Below are 19896 nucleotides of genomic sequence, written 5' to 3'. Positions count from 1 at the left end.
CATATTATGGAACAAAAATCACATTTTGTGTCCTTATTTAATTAATACAATGTGATCATACACAACAATGCAAGAGAAGCAATGATATTTTAATATTTGTACCTGTTTGTGACAATAATAAACCACTTCTGATAGTAAATTATTCATTCATTCAGTCGTCCATTTACCAAGAAACACAACAGATGAATAAACCACATTGCAGTTTATTCATGTTTTGTTTTTTGTTGCTTTTTATAGGAGCTTTTATTTTGAAGCTACAGGAAGTATTGTGACGAACTCTCAAATGTTTCCGGGTCACCGTTCTCCGCTTTCACAGTGTAAACACAGTAAAATAATTACGAAAAGAAGCAGTTCAGTCACTTTTAAATGGATATAGTCGTTAAAATATACTTGTGAACTAAAGATTATTTAACTGGATGAGTATTTAAAGGCACATTTTTAGGAAAAATCGCATATTATGGATACCGGAGGCTCAAAGGTAACGTATTTTCCTAAATAACGGTTACTCTTAAGCGCTAACGTTAGATTTTACTGTTATTTTGACGAAAAATGTAATATTTCTAAATGTGTTGAGTGTTCGCCTCTTCTGCCTTATTATTTTGTGTAAACTAACGCTTAAAATGTCGTCTACTTGCTTTATATTGTTCTGAAATAGACTAATTTACTTTTTACGAGTTGTTACGTTAAATATTGCTAATAATTGATGTTTTTCTATGATAGAGGATGAAACCCCGCGAGCTCCCGCCTCTTCCACAGGTTAGTAACAACATCCAGATATTATTAACGTTAGCCTGAAACTATTATTACAACTATTTTCTCATGCTCATCATAAATTAATTATTATTTTGTGTGCTTGCTTGCAAAAGCACACTAACTACTATTCACCGGGCTTATTTTTTATTATTTTTATTCTTCCGTTTCTCAAGTGTGCTATGACTTTTATAAGGTTTTCGACAAACGGTTTTCAAATTATTGGGCAAAAACACGTCAAAAAATCCCCCCAATGTAACCCTATGGAGAGTCTAGAGTGATGATGTCATCACGCAGAGTGTAGAGGGAGAGAAGGAATTGTCAAAAAATAAATTTGAAAACTGCGCTCCAGGCCGCAAATTTCACTCTACAGAAATAATTTATACATAGAAACGTAGGAAAATTTGTCCTCTCACTCACAATCCTCTGGTAAAGCTGTCAGAGTTATAGTTTGGGCGGAGGAAGCACAGATGCACCAACAAAATGCACCAACAGCCTCATTGAGTCCCATATTAAAAACGCAGGAAGATTTCAGAAAATATGAGATCCAACTGTTTTTTTAGATCGCTCTAACAAAACTATTTTTCCATTTTTCTTAAAAATAAAAATATGTAGACGTTCAGGAAGAACTCAGGACGCTCACAGTGAAGTCGGATCAATGATAGGTATTATGGTTTTGCCAAAAATGCTTTATGTTTGAGGCCAGAATCTTCAGTTTGTCGACCTCTGGCTGCTCAGTGTGGCAGAACTGTTAGTTAATTTCAGTTGATTGCTCTGCTCTGATTGGTCGACTCCACCTGGCACCTGGTTGCTTAGCTACCAAAGCCCCCCCCCCCCCTCCAACACAGACATTTTAACTGAAAACAGTTAACTGTAACTCAACAGACATGGCATTTCTTCATAAAACATGAGACCTTATAACTTTACCATACATTGTCCAATCTGCCTCAAACTTGTCATGCATGATGATGGTTCATTATTAAACAGTTCTACATAACAATGTTTCATAAATTAACCCTTTTTGATTAGCCACGCCCCCTTTCATAACTAATGAACTGTTTGTTTAATCCCTGCCCCTTTTGATAAGCCGCAAGAGTCACGGTCCAGAGGCAAGCACACAATCAAAATTTCTTTAGAAATTTTCTAGTTAATTATAATGTTGATATTACACCCGCCCAGCTATTGCCAGAGTTGGGTCCTTCAAAACGGCCTCTGGATATATGGTGAATAACAAAACATAACATATAGTAAAATATATAAAACTACCCCATAACATATAATTTCCTAATTTGTGTGTAATAACGTTAGTATATCTGAGAGGTTATATGCTTTTTTCAATTTTTTATTTTTGTTTTGTTTTTATCACATATATAGTTTATACAGCTATTGTCTTAAAATGTATATTTTTGGAGAAAGCTTTATTATTATTATTATTGAATACATTGATCCTTAAAGGAATAAAATTGAAGGGTTTTGTTGGTTGAACAAACAATTTATTATTATTTATTATGTTGAAACATGAAACCATATTTTATGGAATTGTGTGCAAAAAAGTCCCCCTTTTGATTATTTTAACTATTCAAATATGCCCATTACTGTAGCTAAGCAGATGTACACACTGCTGCAACCCTTAGAACTAATAAACATTACATTAAATGATGAAACCAGTTAGGCATTTTAAAACTCAAAATTACTAACCTTGAACATAAAGCAACATCTTAAGAGTGTTGTCATTTGACCAAAATCATCTCACATCAAGAAATATAACTTACTTTACAATATTTTTGGTCTATGGGGAAAATAAAGCAGATTATACACTGTTGGTGTTTAAAGGAAGCATCGTAACAAAGATTAAAGCAGTTACCACAGACGGACGCACTTCCTGGACCTTTCCCTCGCTCACACTGACCCCTGACCTCAGAAATCCTCAGACCTGGCATCTGAGTGAACACAGATTTAGTCGAGGATTTATTCTGAGGAGTTTGTGTCGCTGCTCTCCACTCGTACTTGATTCTTGTGGAGAATGGCGAGTAAGACGATGGTAAGGTCTTTTATCTTGACTCGTCTGATCTGCTATAAATACACATTTTCTAAATAGCTCACAGAATGTTTGTCTGAAATTGGAAAGAAACTTTGAACCTGGGCTCATTGTGTCTGAGGAGAGGTAATATGTTAATGAGTTTACGCTGCGTTTGATGGGAACTTCTCAATCCAATTTTATAGTGCTGAGTGGCAGATCATTGTTACGGGTGTTAATTGTACAGGTTTTAATCAACTTGTAAGATTTTGCAAAGGACTTAATTTAAATGAACTTTTTCTATATTTGAATGAAACAGAAGGAGAAACAATTAATTTAACAGGCTTGGAAACGGTTAAAAAGCAAAAAGAACAGTTTATTGCCTTGAAACGAAGATGTTTATACAGCTATGTTATTTGTATTTTTGTCTTTTATATAGTATATACAGCTATTTTATTTGTATTTTTGTCTTGTATATAGTGTATACAGCTATTTTATTTTTCATTGTATTTTTATTTTATTTATATTTTTGTATTCTTTGTATCTTGTATTTTGTATGTACAGCTTTTTAATTTTTATTTGCATTTTATTTGTTTAGTTTTTCAACTATTTTATTTATATTTTTATTCGTTTCTTGCTTCATTTTTATTCATTATTCAGGCACTTTTCCCCTCGCTTTTTTCCTGCTGCTGTAAGAAGGGAATTTCTCTTAAACGAGATCAATAAAGTCAATTTTATCTTTAAAACACATAGTAAGTAAACAAACAACTAAATTTAATAATTAAATAAAAAAATCACAAAAAATATTATGATTCATTATTTTTTAAATACATAATAATGACAATAACATTGCTTGTATAACATTACCTGCAAAACACTTTTTGAAGACCTTGAAAAAAAATTAAGAGTCATACATTTCTTCAATATTAATTAATTATCAAATTGTAAATATAGATGTTAAATCACAAAAACTCCAATAAGATTTCTTGGTTTGAGTTCATGTAAAACTGAAATATACAAACAAAAATTAAAACTTTTCTCTTTTCCTTTTAAGCGAGGACAACGATCACTTCCTTCAATGCCGAGGTAGGTAAACGAGTTATTCTGCTGTAGTGTGAAGGCTTTATCTACAGTATTTAGACTGAATGTCAACCAAACTTCTTTTTTTTCTCTTATGTTGCATGTGTGGAAACATGAAGTCAAGACACAGTTGGTGAGCCAAGATTTAAAAAAATAGAAATAATGGAATAAATGTGCGAAATGCATGTCATATTCTTACTGAAGCGCTTGATTTGATTAGATTTATTCATCACCTTTTATAGGAGAAGTACCAGCGACAAAACATAAGAAGAAGAGGGTGAGAAAGGAGACGAATGGAGTCGATGATATGAGCGGTACGTAATGCTTTAACATAATGATTGCTGAGGGTTTAAGGGAATTTTATTTTCACTATTTAGATGATAGAGGTTATGAAAGTCTGGAAATATTTGGATTAGTAAAAAAGTGCTAAAATGTTACGATTAAAAAGCTGTATGAACCCAGCATTTTAACAAGGGGTTTATGATTTCAAACAGTTAAAAGCTGTCACCTTTGAGACTATTTTTAAATACACTACTGGTCAAAAGTTTTAGAACACACCAACTTTTCCAGAATTTAATTGAAAATGATGCAGTTTAATGTCTCAGTCTATTCTGAAATTAATGCACATTTGCAACATTTAAAATTCTTTATTGAGCATGATAGTGTTTTGAAAATAAAAAAAAGATTCAAAATCACATTTTATGTTGAACTAAAGGACTAAAAAAAGACACAAAATGACCAAAAAAAGACACAAAATGACAAAAAAGACACCAAAAGACACAAAATGACTTACAAAGACACGAAAAGAATTCAAAAAAGGACAAAATAGCCCAAGACTCCATAGAGTTAAGTTGTTAACCCATTTATTGTTCCCTGAAAAAGGCCTACTTGCATAATTCTGAAATGTACATTATCTTTCAGTTTTGGTTAACCTTACCTTTTTTTATTTACCTCTGGCAGTTCACCACTTACCTTTGTACCCTTTCAAGCTGTTCATTTCACTTGAACTGCTTGAATTTCAATAAAAAATGGAAAAATTGGGGTGTTCTAAAACTTTTGACCGGTAGTGTATGTATCCTTCTCCATCGGAAAAACCTTCTGTCTTCTCATTTGAAAATAAAAAAAAGTACATTAAACTATAGCTTTCTTGTACAGAAAGTGTGAGCTTCAAGCCGAGAACATGTACGACAATAAGAAAGTAATTTCAGTTGTACTCTTTTCCTTCTGCTGCTTTTTGTTCAGATCACGGAATGGAAATGGGAGGCTACGGCAGCCGCAGGGAGTCTGAGATCGGAGAGCAGCTGAGCTCCGAAGCTACGACGGATGCACCGCCTCAGAGGAGGAGGAAGAAGAAGAAAGCTGCTACCATCGGTAACGAATTGTAGTTTCATCATTAAATCAAAATTTAGGTTTCCGGCCATCAAAAGAAAACAATTTCACTCTAAAAAGACTAAACATAGTTGCACTGTGGCAAATCTTTACAGATGTGCAAATTCATGATTTCAGATCTTGATGATGACCAAGCCGACCTGGTGAACGGAGATGCAGCAGATCAGACCACCGATGGAGAGGAAGTGGTCAAAAAACCCAAAAAGAAAAAGTAAGAAAACAATAATCATATTATATTTACTGCAAATTTGTCCTATGTCATGCTTTCATTTTATGCACAAACTCCTGGTTTGAGTTCTAAACAGGGATCTATCAGGTGCTGGAAATCCTTGAAAATTCTTAAAAAATGCTTAGATTAAAAAATAAAATTAAAAAAGCTTCAAATTTAGGCTATTTGGGGTGACATACAGGTGAAACATTTGGGAAAATGAAACTGTTTTGTTCTAATTTGTCATGAATCACCTTTTTTATAGCAAAATAAAATCCAATTTAATGTTATGAAGAAGTGAAAATGCTGAAAATGGGCTTTAAGTTGACTTTGGCCTTGTATATGCTATTTAGTGCTTATTTATATTTTCTGTTTTTGCATGTGTCTGCAAATTCATGGTTACTGTGTCTCCAAGTCTCATGGACAACTGTTGATTTTTAAAAACAAAGCAAAAAAAAAGAAAAGTCAAACATTTGGTGTTTATTTTAGAGGGAAAAATGAAAATCATTTACAAATATATGTATCGTATGTGTTACAATTTCCTCTAAAAGTCTTATTCTTGTAATTTCAGGAAGTCCAAAGTGGTTGAATCACAGCTTCCCGATGAGTTGGACGTAGAGGAGGATGATATCGTCACGGGAACGCCTCCTCCCATCCCCCAGCAGTCCCTGTTCACGGCCCCGCAGGGTCACAGCCGTCCGGTGGGGAAAGTGTTTGTGGAGAAGAGCAGTGAGTAACCACAGAAGAAGTCATTTTAGACCCATGTTGTGCATTATAAGGGGTGTCAATATGCTGTGCATCAAAGGGTTAAAGAATTGTTACAACACTTTTCTAATTTCGGCATGCATCCAACACACCAGTCAGTGACGTGGTTCAAAAAAATATAACTTTAAGAAAGCGCAGTGGGCGGTATCTATGGTAACGAGCGCCGTTATCTGTGTACTTAATTAGCTATTAAAGTTAAATATCGTCACCCTGTTAAAATAATCGCCTAACCCATTTTTCAAGTTTTACGGGAAACACAAAAAACTTCACCAAAAGTGTAACATATGACATTTATTGATCATTTCAATCAAAAAGGATGTAACAAAGGATGGCTATTGGCATAGTAATAACACTGTGTGTAAATTATGTAACTTAAATATAGTAATAGTAAAAGACCTAGGCAATTTTTGAACACGCCTTTGTGACTTAAGCAAGATATGGTAACAAATGGACAAGTTTGTAATTGTTGTTTGTTGTTTGTTTCCAGGGCGTTTCCAGCCTACTGAGCGCTCCAACTGGAGGAAGACCAGCGACCAGACCGACATCATGTCGGACTTCGACATTACGAACACCATGACCACCAAAGACGTTTCTATGAGCGTGCACATAGGCTTCAGGTGGTGGAAAAGTGTCTTAAAAAACAAAACAAGCTGCAGCGTGTAATTCCCAGTCCCTAAATGTGTCTCCTGTCCTCTGTGTGTGGTGCAGGAGGTTGGGTATGTATTTTCAAGGCTTCCTGGCGGGCTACGCCATGTGGAACGTGGTGTTGGTGTACGGGTTAGCGGGGCAGCACCTCACCGCTCTGTCCAACCTGCTGGAGCAGTACAACAGCCTGGCTTACCCCTCACAGTCTCTGCTCAACATGCTGCTCACCATCAGCACGGTGGCCGCCTTCGACAGGTAAAACTAAAAAGTATTAAAAGAACCACCAGGCTAGGGCTGGGCGATATGGACCAAAAGTCATATCCCGATATATTTAGGCTGAATAGCGATATATGATATATATCCCGATATTTTTATCTCAAAGTGAGAGCAAATGTTCAGTCAAAGTCAAAGCCAAATATGACCTGTCACAAGTAGTTTTATTGACCATTAACCGTTTATTTAAGTCAACATAAATACTGTATAACAGGGGTGTCAAACTCAAATACTCAATGGGCCAAAATTTAAAACTTGAATAAAATCGCGGGCCAACATTGAACAAATAAACCTCTTAATATATACCAAACATGTTTTGCTTTAACATTAAATATGGAACCAGCAACGCTTATAAACATACAATATATAACTAAATAGTGCAGACATGCAAAATCAAATTTCAAATAAAAAACACACCAATGTCATTCATTTATTAAATGAAAAATAAATAAAAATCGTATGCCTCTTTTCTATTTGCATCCTTCTGATTTAAATATCAAAATAAACTTTTTCAAGAGGTTAATAAATTCTGCCTTTCTTTTCGCCATTTTTGGGAAGGGGTAGCTCGGAGACAGCTCTAGCTTGAGGTTGCTATGACGACTGTCTCTGAGGAGCGCGTTTCTGGGTCCTGTCCTGATTGACGCGCCAAAACAACAGCAGGGCATTGTGGGATTTGTAGTATTATCTGTAAATGCGTCGTATAATACCGGCGGGTCAGCTTTTATAGTACAATAATAATATAATAATTTGGTATTGCCTCGCGGGCCAAATAAAATTACACTGCGGGCCAAATTTGGCCTGCGGGCCAGAGTTTGACACCCCTGCTGTATAACAACAGGAGTACCTTTTTAAAGAAAAAGCTCAATAGATAGAAGATACAAAGCTCCATAAAGTGCTCATTTAAATAAAAAATATCCTCAATAAAAATAGCCTATGAAATAAAATAGGCCAATCTTTTTCTGAAATTAATATATTTATATGAGAAAAGAATAACGACATTACAAAAGAACTAAATACATTTTGTTATGTTTTGTGTTTCTTTTTAATAAATTAGCAAACATTTCTAAAATTCTGTTTCTTGAGCGGGAAATTAATTTAAACCATTTTGGCATAAGGCTGCAACATAACAAAATGTGAAAAAAGTGAATACTTTCCAAATGCACTGGAGCTCCTTCGAGGGAGTCAAACTAGGATATCTCTGCCTCATTTTAAAGCCCTCAAACTTTGTAAAAGTGGAATACACACTTGCATAAATCCTCCCTTTACTCACAGTGCAGCTGTTTGGTAAAAATCTAATTGTGTGTAAATTATTTAGAGGAATAAAAAGATGAATTGTTGTTTTCTCAGAGTGAACCTGGCCGAAGGCACTGATGCTCTGCATGACTTCAAGAGGCTGAACCCCCTCGCTGTGGCCTCGTTCTGTGAGTCCACACTATTCATTATCACCATGTTAACTTCAGACACTTTTTAAAAAGCTTTTCCTCACACTTATTTTATTTCTCCTGGTTTGTTCCAGTGTATTTCTCAGCATTGGTCCTCAATCTGAGCCAGCAGATGACCAGCGACAGAATCAACTTGTACCCAACCTTCAACACAACACTATGGTGAGCTTATTGGAACCCTTTAATATGTTTCTATGTAACTGTGAAGCCTGGATATGAGACATGACACTTCCTCATTTCTTCTCCAGGCCCCCAGGAATGGAACACCAGATTCTCCACCCATGGGCGACAGTCAACCTGGTGGTGGCTCTGCTGGTGGGGGTGGCCTGGTTCCTCATCTCCACCCAATCAGAAAAAGATGATCATACAGAGAGTAAGAGAGAATCATCTGTGTTAAATATTGCTAATCCAGCTTTTTAAAAAGAAACTAAAATGTATTATGCTCTCCTTTTTCTTCAGAGTATCTGAATGAGATGGTGATTGAGCCTCTGAAGCCAGAGGACAAGTCAGAAATGACCGCCTGAAAAACAAAAATACTACTCATTTTGCACATATTTTTTTATCTCTATTTTGGCAGGGATTTCTGAATGTTTTGGAGATTATTTTTGTATTTGTGGAATGTAAATGTGCTTCTTATCTTTATAAATGTTTATCTAACAAATCCAACAATGCCTCTTTGTTACATAAAGAAATGTACTGCCTATCCATAAAATCCTTCGATACAAAAGGTTAGGGATGCATCATTTGGAAAAAAATATCAGATTCCTATTTTGAGCAATTTTGCAATTATCATATGATTCACAATATTGGGGGGTATAATCATTTATTGTCATCATTCTAATTTTAATTTACAAATTTATTAAATTGATTATGTTGTGATATTTTTCTGGAGGATCTCTACCAATAGAATATTTTATTATAATAATATATATAATATATTTCACCTTCCTGTGATTTGGTTATTCCATCAATACATTTTGTGATTTCTAAATCTGCACATAATTAGGGCCTCATTACTTTTGAGGAAAAAATAAAAGATAGGAGCTTTTTCATGTTTTATTTTTTTTTTTGCATTTTTAAGGCTATTGCTTGAAGAATCCAGCCATAGACTGTATATAAATAATCTAGTTTACCCATCGATTCCATCTTAGCTCCATTAGTTTGCTCTGCCTGCTATCCAGACCGTGTGGTCGAACACAGTGTCAATGCTGCCCGTTCAGTTTCTGTTGACGTGGAAACGGCTGTCAGTTTGGGTGGACATCTGCAGATATTCATGAGGAAAAGTTCGTAAAGCTCGTGTTATTAAAAGCGTGAAGTCATGCTGGACTTTGCCATCTTCGCTGTCACTTTTGTCATCATTTTGGTCGGCGCTGTTCTCTATTTGTACCCGGTAAGTCATACAAGTTTGTAGTTAGCTCCAAGCTAGCTACTTAGCTGTCCGTTACATAGTGACGCCAATATCCCTTGAAAAGATTGTCAATTAAAGTTAATTTACTCACCGGAATGCGAAAACATCTCGTATAACTGTATTCGAGATATTTAAAGAATTTTTACAACACTTTTCTAAAGAAATATAACTTTAAGAAAGCGCAGTGGGCGGTATCTATGGTAACGAGCGACGTTATCTGTGTACTTAACTAGCTATTAAAGTTAAATATCGTCACCCTGTTAAAATAATCGCCTAACCCATTTTTCAAGTTTTAGGGGAAACACAAAAAACTTCACCAAAAGTGTAACATATGACATTTATTGATAATTTCAATCAAAAAGGATGTAACAAAGGATGGCTATTGGCATAGTAATAACACTGTGTGTAAATTATGTAACTTAAATATAGTAATAGTAAATGACCTAGGCAATTTTTGAACACGCCTTTGTGACTTAAGCAAGATATGGTAGCACTTTATTTTGAAGGTGTCTACATAAGAGTCACACAAGCCTATCAGAAACATGACATGACAAGTATCATGAGCATTAATGTTAAAATGTCAATGTCAAAGTGTCATTAATGTCCATGACACATCCCATGTCATGTTTATGACACGCTCATGTCACTCTCATGTAGACACCTTCAAAATAAAGTGTTCCCATATCTTGCTTAAGTCACAAAGGCATGTTCAAAAAATTGCCTAAGTCACATTTTATTTTGATTTAGGCATAATAAATCTGCTTAAGTCACACACTTGACATAGGCCATTATCTTAAAGGGGTAAAATCACATGATCTGATCAACTGAGGATGTAGGTGATTTTACCATAGGTGGCCGGTGTCATGAGGACATGATTTAGGCCAAAAACAATTTTGACAAAAAAATGACTCAGGCGATTATTTTATCAGTATGACGATATTTAAAAAAAGGTTGCTTTGTAGTTAGTGATTTGCATGCCGATTTTACCAGAAGACCTTAAAAAACAATCACATTACAATTTTAGCCAAAGAAGTGTTGTTTAAATATATTTTTTAAAAATAAGTGATTTCAGTTTAGTGCATTTAGAGCCGACTTTCCCTTTAAATTTCTCTAAAACTCTACAGTAAAACTCCACAAAGTCAAGATCATCCTGGACAATTTATAATATGAAATATTTGATATAAGAAGAAGATCATTGTGGCATATTGTATTTTGAGAGTGATTTATAATCATGTTTTCAGTCATCCAGAAGGGCCTCTGGCATCCCAGGTCTAAATCCTACAGATGAGAAGTAAGTTATTGTCTTTATGTCCTGTTTTTGCACAGTGTTTAAAGTCATTTGACTAGTTTAATGAATGAAATGCCTAACTACATTACTGCTGTGTGCTGTGTCAGGGATGGGAACCTGCAGGACATCGTCAGCAGAGGCAGTCTGCATGAGTTCCTCGTCAGTCTTCATCAGGAGTTTGGGTCTGTGGCATCGTTCTGGTTTGGCGGGCGACCGGTGGTCAGCCTGGGCTCCGTGCAGCAGCTACAGCAACACATCAACCCCAACCACAGCAGTACGTGGACCATTGTTTTTCATGCTTGAGTCTTTACAAAGGCCTCTCTTTCCAAACGTACACTGAAATAAAACTTTAAATAAACATATTTTTAATTGCACATTTTGCAAGTATAAAGTCAAAATAAAGCAACCTCTCGTTCCTATTGCAAAAAACATTTTTTTAAATCTACACTAAATGACCACTGTAAGTATTTGTAATTTAATATAGTTTTTAAAACTACAGTGAAATACATCTTAAGATGAAATTAGAATAAATTGGACTTTTTGTTACTATACTTCAGTAAACTTATAATGTAGTATAATTAAAGCAGACTGTGTATTACAATGGACTTAAAATAGTTATATATTTTTTTTAATCTACAATGAATTACCACAATAAATGTTTGTAATTTAGTATCAAAACATGGCGAAATACAGTTTAAGAATAAAAAATAAAACTTATAAATACACTGAAATATCACTTTGACTTAGCACAATTTATATAAGTTCAACTTAATGACATCTATTTTATAAAGTAGTATACATTAAAAAAAAATTGAAATTAAGCACAAAAAATAAAAGTATACCTGTAATAACCTTTCCAATACACTCAAAGGTAATATTTTCCAACCTGGGATAGCATATCTGTCTAATGAGAAAAAAACCCATTCTCTCTGTTCATTGCTTTTGTTCTTTTTGTTTTCTTATTTTCCTCAGCTGACTCCTTTGAGACGATGCTGAAGTCGTTGCTAGGTTACCAGTCAGGAATGGGCGGTGGGGCAGCAGAGACCGTGATCAGGAAAAAGGTGTATGAGAGCGCCATCAACAGCACGCTGAAGAACAACTTCCCTATTGTGCTCAAGGTTTGTATCACTTATCACTAAAAAAGTATATTTTACTACCTCAAAACAAAACTCACTGAAATTAAGCAAAACCACAAAAACGTCCAAATATCTTTTGACGCAGCTGGTGGAGGAACTGGTGGGAAAGTGGAAGTCATTCCCGGAGGCTCAGCACACCCCTCTGTGTGCCCACCTGCTGGGTCTGGCCATGAAGACCGTCACCCAGCTGGCTCTGGGCGAGAGCTTCAGGGACGACGCGGAGGTTCTGTCCTTCTGCAAGAATCACGACGCGGTGAGACCTTCAGACAGACGGACATGTCTCTGCTCCTGTCTGTGGCAAATGTGGACTTTTGCATCTTCTATCGATGTCTCTTTATACACTACCGGTCAAAAGTTTTAGAACACCCCAATTTTTCCAGTTTTTTATTGAAATTCAAGCAGTTCAAGTCAAATGAACAGCTTGAAAGGGTACGAAGGTAAGTGGTGCACTGCCAGAGGTAAATAAAAAAAGGTAAGGTTAACAAAAACTAAAAAATAATGTACATTTCAGAATTAGTAGGCCTTTTTTCAGGGAACAAGAAATGGGTTTAACAACTTAACTCTATGGAGTCTTGGGCTATTTTGTCCATTTTTAAATTATTTTCATGTCTTTTTAAGTCATTTTGTGTCTTTTTTTGTCATTTTGTGTCTTTAGGTGTCTTTTTTGTCATTTTGTGTCTTTTTTTGGTCATTTTGTGTCATTTTTAGTCCTTTAGTCCAACATAAAATGTGATTTTGAATCTTTTTTTTACTTTCAAAACACTATCATGCGCAATAAAGAATTTTAAATGTTGCAAATGTGCATTAATTTCAGAGTACACTGAGACATTAAACTGCATCATTTTCAATTAAATTCTGGAAAAGTTGGTGTGTTCTAAAACTTTTGACCAGTAGTGTATATGTTGTGAATTGTTTAGTTTGAGTAAGTTAATTATATCATTTATTTTTTTAGGTTAAAATAGCTTCAAGAAGATGCTATTTACAAGATTTACATGAAAATATATGAGGAAGTATTACCTGCTATTGGTAATTTAGTATTAATAAGCATTGTGTTAACATGAATACTTTTATTTTGAAGAGCAGAAAGTAATCTGAGAGCTTGTTGTTCGCAAAAAAAATTACGATATGACTGAAAGACTTCAGGCACAAGGCTCCGTTTTGTCAAAACGCTTTGTTAAAAGCAGCATATTTGAGAGCGAAAATGTTCTGTTTGAAAGACAACCGTTTTGGTCATTATTTGAAGCTTCCACTATATAGCAACATATTTTGGTTTCATTTCAGTTCCATGGACTTAAGAAGTCCCCTAAAAAAACCCAATGATTTGGCCTGTTAAAGTTAAGCTGAAATGGGTACATGATTTTGTTTTTCTCTTCTTCTAACCCACCAGATCTGGTCGGTTATTGGGAAAGGCTACTTGGACGGCTCCCTGGAGAAGAGCTCCAGCAGGAAGGGACACTATGAGAAGGGTGAGTGAGGTTCATGACTTTTCTAAGCTTTAACCCTCAGAACCCCAACAAGTAGTTTCAAGTAGGGGTGTGCCATATCGTATCGTTCACAATAATATCGGTATATTTTTTTATGGTTAAAAAAATGCATATCATGATATTGGCAACGATCTTACTTCTAGATGTAGTGGTTAAAGTTATTTTAATCACAAAAAGCTACTTACTCCCTGTCGCTAAACACATGCAGCTTTCAAAATAAGAGCACAGTGTATTAAGAGAATCCACCACCAATATTTACAAGAAGACTGTCAAAATAAGATGCCTTAAATAAAACATACAAGAACCATTATTCCCCTTTACATAATTCCATTAAAGTATGCCCCCGAAACCCCTAAATAGTTATTTTTATTATTTGCTCATACTCAAGAGTCAAGAGTAATTTTTTTTGCATTTGGCAACTGTTGCGATTTGCACTTCATACTACATTTTAGATTTTTATTTATTTATACAGACTAAAAAAAACATATTTTCTATATCTTTTTAAGTATTTCCTAATATCGTCAAGAATATCTTATATCTTATATCGCAAAAATAGCCTGAAGTATCGTGATATTCTTTTAGGGCCATATCGCCCACCCCTAGTTTCAGGGCATGCTTTTACTCCTGTGGCCTCATTATTCACAGCAATATATAAGTTCTGCACCTTTTCTGAAGTAGCACAATCGTGGCTAGAAGTAGAGTGTGTGCAAAAGAGTATTATTTTATTATTAATGTCATAAATCATTAAACAAGAAGCTATGCATATTTTTATATATTTATATTAATTTAATAATTATTTTTTGTTTTTTTATAGGATCTAATGAGCGCAAACAGTTTCGTTTTTGGAAAAATGTAAATGATATCATTAAAAAAGTGATTTCAATGAAACACCACTGTTTAAGGCTTAGATTTGGTTATTTTTCTTGATGGACTGTCAGAAATGAAATATTCCAACAATAGCGGCAATAATAATGGGATAATAAATGGTATATTTTGGCTTTTTTTTTTTTGTAAATTTTATTTATGCAAAGTTTTGGCACATATATATATATACAGACACATACAGTACAAGAAACATAGAAAAAAACCGAACAGAGAAAAAAAATAATAAAATAAAAGTAAACACACAGATAAAACAAAACAGAAGCAACAGACAGCCAGCCACCACTTAATCATTAACGTAAAAAGAAAATGTGCACAAAAACATGTCGGTCCAACAAAATGTCCCCAATTGTCCACTCATATGAAATGAAAAGGGCCAGAGATTGAGTCCAGGAGGCCCGAGCCAGAGGGGAACAGCAAAGTCTCATAACCCAGATACATATCAAGAAAAAATATATAATATATATAACATACATTTATATACAATATAATATAATCAAAAAATAAATAATTACTTAATAAAATAAAAATAAGAAAGCAGTGCGTTCAGGCATATTTTGGCTTTTAAAATATATTTATTTATTCAATAAAAACATCCCTTTCTAACCTGGCGGCAGGTTGTTGGGTTCAGAGGTTCAACAGAAAACTGGCGTGATATATGCTGAGATTTATTGAAACGACCTTCTGTCATTCTCCTGGAGTCCAGTTCTTGTTTCAGTCTCTGGCACCTGCTGTGTGTTGACATGCGGGAGCAGCGTTGGGCTTCTGCTGTTGTTGTGCTGTGGAGAAACAGGAGGGATAGTTTGCAGAGGCTCAGACATGATCTGCGTGTGTGTTGAGCAGCTTGACAGTCAGCTCGAAACAGAGTGTGAGAGCAGATAAAGACCGTGCATAACCAACCAACACAACTAATTCAGTACTATCACCTTAATCAGTGATCAGCCACTGTTTGGGGGGACTTGTATTGATTTATCTGCCATGGAAAGTTGTTAGCACTTTCTAGAGTTAATTTTAAATTCTCTCTGAAGGGCTGGAAAAAGAGACAGACGCTTGAAATGCAGTATTTTTTAACTCTGCACGAGTGTATGTTCATGCCACAAATGTGAAAAAGTAACTTCATGTTTTTTTTCTTCTCCCGGGGTGTTCAGCTCTGTCAGACATGGAGACCAAGCTGTTGTCAGTGGCGAAGGAAAGAAAAGCCCAGAGGAAGCAGACGGCGTTTGTGGACGCTCTGCATCAGTCCAGCCTCACAGAACGACAGGTGAATACTGATGAAGTCACCGGTTCAAGTTTAAAAGCCCCAAAAGGCATCTGAAAGAGTGTTATGGTTCCCAGAGATAGCACTGAAATTATTCTTTTTTTCTGTTTGTTTCAGATCAAGGAGGACTGTATGGTTTTCACTTTAGCCGGATGTGTCATCACTGCCAACTGTAAGCGACCACCACCAAAACAGCTGCAGATCACACCGCTGTCTATTAAATGATAAATGATTTAGGGATGCAATTAAAAATGACATACTACCGAAAAAAAACATCACATTGTTTTCAGTTTATGGTTAAAAAGAGAGAAACCTTTTCTGCAGTCTGGAGGCCGAAAAAGGACAATTGAGAATATTTTTCCTCTCAGTTTTTTTAATCAAAATTTTCAGGGCAGACATGAATCAGCAGTTCAGTTTCTCTAGAAATAGCAATAATTATTAACTTAAAAATACTTACTTATGATAAATAAATTAGTTAAATTACATAAATAATGATAAATACACAACTAAATGTTATAAAAATAAAGATGAAAGATAAAGATGAAAAATAGAAATAACTGAAGTTGAAAACTGAAATTAATTAATTAAAATATTAAATAATAAATGGAATAAGTATAAAGAGATGAAATACAGAAATAAATTAATATAGTAGAAATTAATTAAAATATTGAGTAATAACTGGAATAATAAAGAGATGAAAAACAGAAATAAAATAAATTAAAATATTCAGTATTAAATAAAATAAAAATAAAGTTATGAAATACAGAAATAAATGTATAATAAAGTTATAATAATAATAATAATAGTTATAGTAATAAATCAATATAGAATTAACAAAGAATAATTAAGAAAGAAAAGCTCTTTTTTATGTGAATCCCTGAAGCGTAAATGTGAAATGTTTTGTTCCTGCAGTGTGTATCTGGGCTCTTCACTTCCTGTCCACCTCAGAGGAAGTTCAGGAAAAACTGTACCAGGAACTGGAGGAAGTTTTAGGTTCGGACCCCATTTCATTGGACAAGATTCCTCAGCTCAGGTAAGATCTTCTGACCTGACTTTACATCTAATCCTAATGTAAAATGTGAGTTTCTTCCTCAGAAAACACACCTGCATTGGCTTTGGTAATGTTGATATTTTGTCCTTCACATTTACTCACATCCGGACATGGTTAGTGTGTTCACTAACCTTGATCTTAACACATTTCTGTCTCTTTCTGTCCTTGGAAAGATACTGCCAGCAGGTCCTCAACGAGACGGTGAGGACTGCCAAGCTGACCCCCGTCGCGGCTCGGCTTCAGGAAGTGGAGGGCAAAGTCGATCAACATGTCATCCCCAAAGAGGTATCTGGTTTCCTGCTGTCCGTGGCTCTCTGTCTGCTTATTTCTCATTCTCTCAGCATGAAATTATATGAACAGCCAGATTGTAGAGAAACAATAATTATGTTGGTGATTAAAACTATACAGGTTTTGTAAAAAATAAATGCCACTGTGGTGAAGTTTTGTTTTTGCTTTATTTCAGTCTTTGGTCATCTACGCTCTGGGAGTGGTCCTGCAAGATTCTGACACCTGGAGCACCCCATACAGGTTGACTTTTGACATTTATTAATTTCAAAATTACTGTAAATTATTTGTTTATCATAAGGCTGAACGTTAAAATTCAGAAACCAAGGTCTGACAGAAAAAGTGTCTGTGTCGGTTTTATACATGATAATAATAAACATTAATTATAAGTGCTTCACATGGTTTGAACCAACATTTCCAGACTTAGACAAATAAAAGCAGGCTGTTAGTAATGCAGATATTGAATAGAATAAATTATCTATAAATATAGATAAATATTAATATAAAAACAATAAAATCCAGAGGGCTGCACTGAGGCAAATTAAATTAAACAACTATAATAATACAAAAAATTAAGAATAAAATATCCAATAATAATCATTGTGAAATTGGACACACAAGTCTTATTTCCACAGCTGGAAAATTCTGTTAAAATTTGTGAAACATTTGAATGTAAACCTGGCCAATTATTCACTCATGTTTTACAGATGTGTGTCTTGTCTACAAGGTTTAAAATATTAACTTTCTGATCAGTAATGACTGTGACGTCTCTCAGGTTTGACCCAGATCGATTTGAGGAGGAATCGGTCAGGAAGAGCTTCTGTCTGCTCGGATTCTCAGGGAGTCAAACGTGCCCAGAACTCAGGTAAAGATGAACATTAGAGCACATTATCATCAAAAACAAGATTCTGTGGAAAAAATTGTAGATCTTGACCTGCAGTGCGACCATTTACATCCACTGTAGACACTCCGAGTTTTCCTGGAGCTGTAAAAATAAGCTAATTTGATTTTGAATGTTCCATTTTTTTGGGCAAGAGTTTGATTAATTGACTTTCTTTGTCTCTCTGACAGGTTTGCCTACACTGTAGCTACAGTCCTGCTCAGCACGCTGGTGCGCCAGCTGAAGCTTCACCAGTTGAAAGGTCAGGTCATGGAGGTCCGGTCTGAGCTGGTATCCACACCTAAAGATGAAACCTGGATCACCTTCAGCAGAAGAAGCCAGAACTAATCTTTAAAAACCCTGAATGGAGAATTTTAACATCTTGATTAAGGGAATTACCAACTAAGTATTTCTTGAATGTTGAGGATCCAGTCTACCAGAGAAACATTATTTCTAATGGTATCTCCTGTCTTTGTACACAAAATTATGGAAGATGGCACTTTTTGAAATAAACTCATAATTTGTATCATTCCTTTCCTAACTTGGGACTTATTTGTCATGCAACACCGATTCCCAAAAGGTTGGGACGCTGTCTGAATGTAAATAAAACTAATGTTGCTTTTTGACTGCAAAAACAATATGTCCAAAGTGATAAATGTATTGTTTCTTGTAAATATACGCTTAATTCAGTTATTATTTTAGGATACTAAGTTTCTTATAATCACTTACAAGATATTTTCCCCTCAGATTGATGGAAAAGGGCTTCCATAACATATCTCTGAACTGTAAACTGTAAAGATATGACGACACTAAACTTATTTTGCAAACAACATAACATTAATGGAATTTTTGCCAATAGGGAGTCTTAAATGCTTTAAACTTTCTGTTTTAACCTTCCGAACCCCATGCTGCTTCAGGGCATGTTTTGCTCTTTTTACATTTTACTCACTGTGGCCTTGAATTGCACTGCAATGTATAAAATATAAAAGTCCTACAACTCCATGGAATCAGCACAATCCTGGCTAGAAGTGGGAACAACTCAAAATGTATTTTGTAACATTAACACAGTTATAATGACATAAATCATTTAAAAACAAGTTGAATTTCAATCTAACTTTTAAATTGGAATAAAATGGAATTTATATATACAACAGTTTTCCAAGTGCCCACAAGTTTCATGAATATCTCCTATCCTGTCCTCTGCTCTGTGTAAACAGCCTGCAGTTCTGTCTGATTTTAGTGAATATGTGTCAGGTGAATGTTACTTGAGTTATTTATGCTTTCACAGTCTTGCTGAGCAGTGCAGCATTTAATATTTTTATCAGGATCAAATTATTACAAACAATTTATTTTTGGCACTTTTATAAATGAGACATGTAGTACAAGAGAGGATTAGGGCAACACATGAAGAAAATATTTGAGTTCTGAACTTATTCTCAGAATTTTGACTTTAAACTCAGAATTCTGACTTTATTTTCAGAACTCTGAGAATCAACTTAAGCAACTTAAATGCTGGAGGGGGCCACACTTTATCATTGACACGACCACAGGGCCACATATAGGACCGTGCACTTAACTAGATATGATGAAACTGCAATTTTAAATATATTTACAGTGCTTAACATATTCCATGCTCAAATGCATATATAACAGTA

The 19896-nt window shown here is 34.9% G+C and overlaps 2 protein-coding genes across 2 annotated transcripts; both read left to right on the top strand.

Moving 5' to 3' along the window:
- The first annotated feature begins 237 nt into the window (after window positions 1–237).
- On the top strand, window positions 238–9107 carry tmem237b (transmembrane protein 237b). The gene is made up of 14 exons (XM_059328044.1): window positions 238–478; window positions 721–756; window positions 3822–3853; window positions 3967–3980; window positions 4090–4161; window positions 5090–5218; window positions 5354–5447; window positions 6016–6173; window positions 6697–6826; window positions 6918–7109; window positions 8475–8548; window positions 8644–8731; window positions 8818–8942; window positions 9029–9107. The coding sequence occupies exons 1-14, from the start codon at window positions 458–460 to the stop codon at window positions 9091–9093; spliced, it is 1230 nt and encodes a 409-aa protein (XP_059184027.1). The 5' UTR covers window positions 238–457; the 3' UTR covers window positions 9094–9107.
- Window positions 9108–9669: 562 nt separating this feature from the next.
- On the top strand, window positions 9670–18782 carry LOC131962864 (cytochrome P450 20A1). The gene is made up of 13 exons (XM_059327956.1): window positions 9670–9959; window positions 11219–11268; window positions 11373–11539; window positions 12238–12383; window positions 12487–12654; window positions 13789–13867; window positions 15916–16028; window positions 16143–16197; window positions 16938–17058; window positions 17250–17361; window positions 17540–17604; window positions 18137–18226; window positions 18433–18782. Exons 1-13 carry the CDS (start codon window positions 9888–9890, stop codon window positions 18587–18589), a joined length of 1395 nt encoding a protein of 464 aa, XP_059183939.1. The 5' UTR covers window positions 9670–9887; the 3' UTR covers window positions 18590–18782.
- The last annotated feature ends 1114 nt before the right edge of the window (window positions 18783–19896 follow it).

The sequence above is a fragment of the Centropristis striata genome, chromosome 24 (genome assembly GCF_030273125.1).
Source record: "Centropristis striata isolate RG_2023a ecotype Rhode Island chromosome 24, C.striata_1.0, whole genome shotgun sequence".
NCBI classification, from domain to species: domain Eukaryota; kingdom Metazoa; phylum Chordata; class Actinopteri; order Perciformes; family Serranidae; genus Centropristis; species Centropristis striata.
The sequence above is the reverse complement of the archived record's forward strand: the minus strand, read 5'-3'. Positions and strand labels throughout refer to the sequence as shown.

Excerpts from the sequence above, each read along its gene's own strand:
- tmem237b (XM_059328044.1), top strand. The coding sequence starts at position 458 with ATGGATACCGGAGGCTCAAAG. Across the intron at positions 4,162-5,089 it reads TGGAGTCGATGATATGAGCG|ATCACGGAATGGAAATGGGA; the intron begins GTACGTAATGCT and ends CTTTTTGTTCAG. Across the intron at positions 5,448-6,015 it reads AAAAAACCCAAAAAGAAAAA|GAAGTCCAAAGTGGTTGAAT; the intron begins GTAAGAAAACAA and ends TTGTAATTTCAG.
- LOC131962864 (XM_059327956.1), top strand. The coding sequence starts at position 9,888 with ATGCTGGACTTTGCCATCTTCGCTGTCACTTTTGTCATCATTTTGGTC. Across the intron at positions 11,269-11,372 it reads CTAAATCCTACAGATGAGAA|GGATGGGAACCTGCAGGACA; the intron begins GTAAGTTATTGT and ends GTGCTGTGTCAG. Across the intron at positions 17,362-17,539 it reads AACATGTCATCCCCAAAGAG|TCTTTGGTCATCTACGCTCT; the intron begins GTATCTGGTTTC and ends GCTTTATTTCAG.